Source organism: Scyliorhinus torazame, chromosome 13 (assembly GCF_047496885.1).
Source record: "Scyliorhinus torazame isolate Kashiwa2021f chromosome 13, sScyTor2.1, whole genome shotgun sequence".
Lineage (NCBI taxonomy): Eukaryota > Metazoa > Chordata > Chondrichthyes > Carcharhiniformes > Scyliorhinidae > Scyliorhinus > Scyliorhinus torazame.
This window is the reverse complement of record NC_092719.1, coordinates 6523430-6529429: the sequence shown is the minus strand read 5'-3', so window position 1 is coordinate 6529429 and position 6000 is coordinate 6523430. Positions and strand designations below refer to the sequence as shown.

At 41.2% G+C, this 6000-nt stretch overlaps 1 protein-coding gene across 2 annotated transcripts in view; it reads left to right on the top strand.

The window, feature by feature from the left end:
• optn (optineurin) overlaps positions 1-6000 on the top strand; it is a 62644-nt gene that overhangs the window by 9526 nt on the left and 47118 nt on the right. For both annotated transcript variants that reach the window (XM_072470999.1, XM_072470998.1), the window contains exon 2: positions 667-867. In XM_072470999.1, coding sequence (XP_072327100.1) covers positions 681-867 — 187 coding nt within the window. In that variant the 5' untranslated portion in view covers positions 667-680. The remainder of the gene's footprint in view (positions 1-666; positions 868-6000) is intronic.

Genomic DNA, 6000 nt, shown 5'->3' with positions numbered 1-6000 from the left:
TCCCTGATTCCTTTTTGTCATTTGTTTATGTAAACATGCGGGTTGGGGGTTGGTGGGTGGATGGGATCGTTATGGGGATTGACACATCTTACTGATTATTGTTTATTATTGATGGGTGTAAATGTGGGAGAAAATGTGAAAAAGGAGAATTAAAAAAAATCAAAAAAAAAAAAAAAAATCCAGACGGACACATTAGTGTGGTACTGGGGGAGTGCTGCACTGTTTGAGAGGTGTTGCCGTTTGGCAGAGATTGAAACTGAGGCCTCCATCTATCTGCTCGTGGGATGTAAAAGATCCCATGACACTAGTTTGAAGAAGAGCAGGGGAGTTAGTCCCAGTGAACTTACCAATATTTATACCTTCAGCAAAGTCACCAAAAACAGATTTTCTGGTCATTATCACATTGCTGTTGGTGGGTACTTGTGTGTAAATTGCTGTCTGTAGAATGTCCTACAAACAGTGACTACGCGTAGTACTTCATTGGCTATACAGCACCTTTTGACATGTGGCTGTGAAAAGAGCTGTATAAATAAATGCAAGTCTTTATTGCAAAATGAGCAGTAAAACTTATTCTTTGCCATATAGATAACAAAGTGCTTCTAATTAGTTTAGAACTGTCTTGCGCAGTCACCCTTTTTGCATTTGTAATTGTTTTGTTTCTTTCAGAACAAAAAGTGACAATGATGTGCTCTAACCAGTTAAATACTTCTGCCCTCGGACCGACCGCACAGAATTTAAATCCGGGCCTGCATGCTGTGAATGGTGCTGCCATGAATGTCAATGGTCCCCACGTGCTCGGGTCTTTTACCCCAGAAGATACCCTGCAGCAAATGGACGAATTGATTAAGGAGAACAATGATTTAAAAGGTGCACTTGTTGTTGTAGAGCATGGGTTAATATGACTGATTTACACCCAAGGAAATGTGTAATTTTCTGTGTTATTCATAAAGTTGTTTACATTCTGATGTCGATAGTGATGCGGTTTTTAAGCTCGAGTATATTTCTATTGGTTAGTAACTGCCCATAGCTGTTGCATTATGGAAATGATGTGTACCAAGATATTAAGAGCTACAGCTTAAATAATCGTTATTTTATGTAATTAAGTTGCACATAGTTTTTTTTTAGTTTTAAACTGTTTTGCCAAGGTAATTCACTTCCCTAATGCTTTTCTTGTCAGAAAGTAGGCAAATAATTTTCTCTTATTACTCTGGGCTCTTCTTGTCTTGCATTAGCTCATTTGCTTTTGGAAACTGATGGTTAGGGAATTAGTTAGGAGGGAGGAGACAATAGGGAGACTGGCCAAACACTCTTGTGTTTATTCTGCATCTTTCCTTCATATTTCTGCTCTTTGCTTCCCGCTTCCCCTCCTCCCACATCTACAGTTCACCCTCTGATATTAGTTTCCCTATTGTATGACCTGTCACATCTTTTGTCCTCTCTGGGAACTGCCATTAGCACTCTTTCCCCTTGGTTTCTGTGGCCATTAGCACCTGTTTCCCTGGGTTTCTGTGGCTATGACTCTTCTTTCATTCTCACTCCACAATATACATATTTCCCACTTTCTCTGTCTGTTAGCTTTGACAAAGAGTCATCGGACTCGAAACATTGGCTCTTTTAACTCCCTACAGATGCTGCCAGACCTGCTGAGATTTTCCAGCATTCTCTCTTTCTGGCCAAAAACTCTAGTTTGCAAGCTGTGACTTGTATCCCTCAGCGGTCTCAGCATTTCACACAGATTTATGAATGAATTGATGAAGGAGCATAGGGCCATATATCCAGCTTTGCTGATGACTCCACGGTAAGTATTGTACAGTAAATAGTGTAGATTTAAGCAGAAAGTAGCAATGGGGCATTTATGGATTAGATGAGTGGGCAAACTGGCATATGGATTTCAACTGAAGGAGTCATCTACTTTGGAAGTAAGAAAGATAGATCTGATTTTTTTTTAAATGGTGAGTAGATGGGCCCACAGACAAGCAGATAGATTCAGTCCATGTACAGAAATCACTTAAAGATATGGACAAGTATAAAACATTAAAACAAACATTTTAAGAGCTCTGAAATGCAAAGGGATGGAAATTGTGCTGCAGTGGTATCCAAATTCTGGACTAATGCATTTACTCCCAGGCACTGCACCCCAAGAAGGATAAAGTAAAGTCACCATGGACCCAGATGATCATAGGCTGCTCTTCTGTTTGAGGGGGATAGCTGACTAGTGATGATTTAACCTGAGGATCACCACCCCTCAGGCGAGAGGCAAGGTTGAGAAGGCGGGGCCTTCATGAATAACCTCAACTAGTACGGGAATTGAACCTGTGATGTTGACCTTGCTCTGCATCATAAACGCAACTGTCCAAGAAGGCATTATTGTCCTTGAAGGACACATAGTGCCGATTCACCAGAAGTATACTGAAAAGTTTGTTATACAGACTATGTTAAGGAACTATCTGAGCAATACAATGAACTTGCATGAGAAACCATCATGCAGGCAAAGAGAAAATGCAAAATCAAGACATCAAGGAATATAAAAAGATTACTGAGAAAAGAGAAATCCTATCAAAGTTTTACATCTTGCATTCATCAGAACAACCATGAGAGTGCTAACTTTCAAAGGAAACAGCAATGTTTACTGCATGACAATAGGGGTACTGATTGGTTCAGGTGGTACCATGGTGCATACACCAGGGAGACTCCTCTCCGCTTTAGTTTATTCAAAAAAGGTGCAATATCTTTTGCCTGAAGAGAACCGGTCCCTGCATATGAATATATGTAGCTTCCAGCTAGCATACGTTAGCTATATTCCGAACCTGACTGATCTTTAATTGGGTTTTGGTGTGATTCTTAACACACGCAAAAGCTGCCAAATTGTGGAATCACATCAACTTTAGATATTATGCTCTGAGATTTGCAAGTATAGGTTGATTGAGTATGGTCAGTACTCTGCATATTACAAACAGCTGAAGGGGAGGTAGCTGAAGCTACATATATTCATATACAGGCACATGGCTATTGTCATTGGAGTTTAGAAGAATGAGATGATCTTTTTGGAACATATAAGATCCTTACGGGATTTGATAGGGCAGATAACAGAGGGATATTTCCACTTGCAGGGAAGGTGAGAATCAAAGGGGGGGGAGCACAGTTTAAGAATAAGAGGTTTTGTTTTAGACAGATGAGAATGTTTTCTCTCAAAAGGTTGTTGGTGTGGAATTCTCTTCTCCAGGAAGCAGTAATGGCTGCGTCATTGAATTGATTTAAGGCAGAGTTAGACAGATTTTTGTGAGACAATGGAGTCGAGTTATTGATTTTGGGGGGGGGGGGAGAGCACTCAGCAAAGTTGAGTTGAGATCACAGCCAGACCAGCTATAATTTTACGGAATGGTGGAGCAAGCTAGAATGGCTGAATGACCTCCTCAGTCCAGAGTTGATTTGCCACCCCTTTTCTCAAGAATTATTGTTCTGCTTGAAATTTGCCACTCTTGAGTCTGTCCTGGTGATTGCAAAATGAAAAACCTTGACAGCACGTCTCTTTTTATCAGCAACAATCAAGCTCACTGCTCCTTAGTGACTATTAATTTAAAAATAAATAAAACATAGGCATTTAAATAAGAAAATTAAAGTTTGAGTAGGGCCACTAAAGATACAGGCAAACTGAACAAGTGATGATCGAGAAATATTGGGTTGGGGCCACTAACGATAAAGGCAAGATAAGTAATGACAGAGAAATGACATGTTAAAATAGCAAGCACTTTGCTTTGCTTTATACAAAGGAAACAAAAATATTCACTTCACTAGTGGCTGTTTGTAAATAATATTAATATAGAAATAGAGAGAAAATAATTGACAAACTAGCCGGATTAAACCTCAGGTCTGTGTGGTATGCACCAGCGCAGATTGAAGGAAACTAGGAAGGAAGCAGCAGAGACAGTTTCAATAGAACAACAGGTCACAGTCTCCGAATACAGGGTGTTCCATTTAGGACTGAAATGAGCAGAAACCTCTGAGACCATAAGACATAGGAGCAGAATTAGGCCACTGGCCCATCGAGTTTGCTCCGCCATTCAATCATGGCTGATATTTTCTAATCCCCATTCTCCTGCCTTCTCCTCATAACCCCTGATCCCCTTATTAATCAAGAACCTATCTATCTCTGTCTTAAAGACACTCAGTGACTTGGCCTCCACAACCTTCCGCGGCAAAGAGTTCCACAGATTCATCACCCTCTGGCTGAAGAAATACCTCCTCATCTCTGTTTTAAAGGATTGTCCCTTTAGTTTGAGATGGTGTCCTCTGGTTCTAGTTTTTCCCACAAGTGGAAACATCCTCTCCATGTCCACTCTATCCAGGACGCACAGTATCCTTATCCTGTAAGTTTCAATAAGATCACCCCTCATCCTTCTAAACTCCAACGAGTACAGACCCAGAGTCCTCAACTGTTCCTCATACGACAAGTTCTTCACTCCAGGGATCATTCTTGTGAACCTCCTCTGGACCCTTTCTTGACTCAGGGTGGTGAACCTGTGGAATTCTCTATCACAGAAGGCTTTGGAGGCCAAGTCACTGAATGTATTCAAGAACGAAAAAGACGTTAAGGGGTATGGGGGAAGAATGCTTGAATGTGTTGTTGTTGAGGTGGAGAATCAGCCATGATCAGACTAAATGATGGGGCAAGCTTGAAGGGCCGTATGACTGATTCCTCTTATTTTCTAGGTAAACAAGTATGTTGGGCATCTTGTTAGAGACGAGGGGGAGTCCGGGAAACTACTCCTTTCCTCTTACCAACTGTCTGTTAGCAAAAGGTGTTTTGAATTATTTGAAATGAAATGAAATTGTTTATTGTCACAAGTAGGCTTCAAATGAAGTTACTGTGAAAAGCCCCTAGTCGCCACATTCTGGCGCCTGTTCGGGGAGGCTGGTACGAGAATTGAACCGTGCTGCTGGCCTGCCTGGGTCTGCTTTCAAAGCCAGCGATTTAGCCCTGTGCTAAACCAGCCCCTAATTATTTTTAAACTATGCTATTTTTCCCAAACCCTCGTTTTGTCATCCAATTTATTAATAACTTGTAGCAAACTCATCTTATCATTAACTCAGAATTGTAGTTTAATTCACATTTAAAACCCAAGGGGAAAGGTGTTTGCAATTTACCACTCCACTACAGACGAGCACACAGTAAAAGGTATAGAAAATAATTTTACAACTATGGACATTAACATTACAAAGGCCTCAAATTAATATTGGTTCACGTGATTTCAAATGAATATCCGTTAACGTGATTTTCAGAACCAAAAGCCAACGAGAAGTTATTTCACATGTTCATGTTCAGCTGACTGAGGACCAGAGTTGTAGAGTTCACATTGCAGTAGTTGTTGATACTGTACAAAGAGGTTGGTACACAGAAACTGGATCAGTTCTGCAGGCACTGGGAGGAAATCTTCCAGCAGAGGGAGGCCTTGAGGAGGAAGCCGTTGTATAGCCTGGAGTTCTGCATCTTGGTGTTCATCAGTTGGATATTAAACGCCGATTGCCGAAGATGTCATGTTAAAACTGTCCAAAAGGCCAGAGCCTTGGGTCATGTGACATGGCCTGTTATCGGTGAATTTCAGCTTTACCATCAGTTTCTATGCTTCTGACCAGAATTTCATTGTTCGCCCTTAGGAGATGGAGGCTATTATCATCCCTTTCAGAATAATAGTTTTTTTTTTTTAAATTCCACTTAAGGGGCAATGTAGCGTGGCCCACCTACCCTGCACATCTTTGGGTTGTGGGGGTGAGACCCACGCAGACACTGGGAGAATGTGCAAACTCCACACGGACAGTGGTCCGGGATCAAACCAGGGTGCTAACCATTGCGCCACCGTGCCGCCCTCGGAATAATCAGTTTTGATCTCTTTTGTGATAGTTCAGGTTGGGGAGCCAGTTTGTCTGCACTTCCTCTGTTTTCATTGATTACAAGTGATCTGTACAATGAGGTGAGATTCCACAGGCAGAGATGATTTTTGA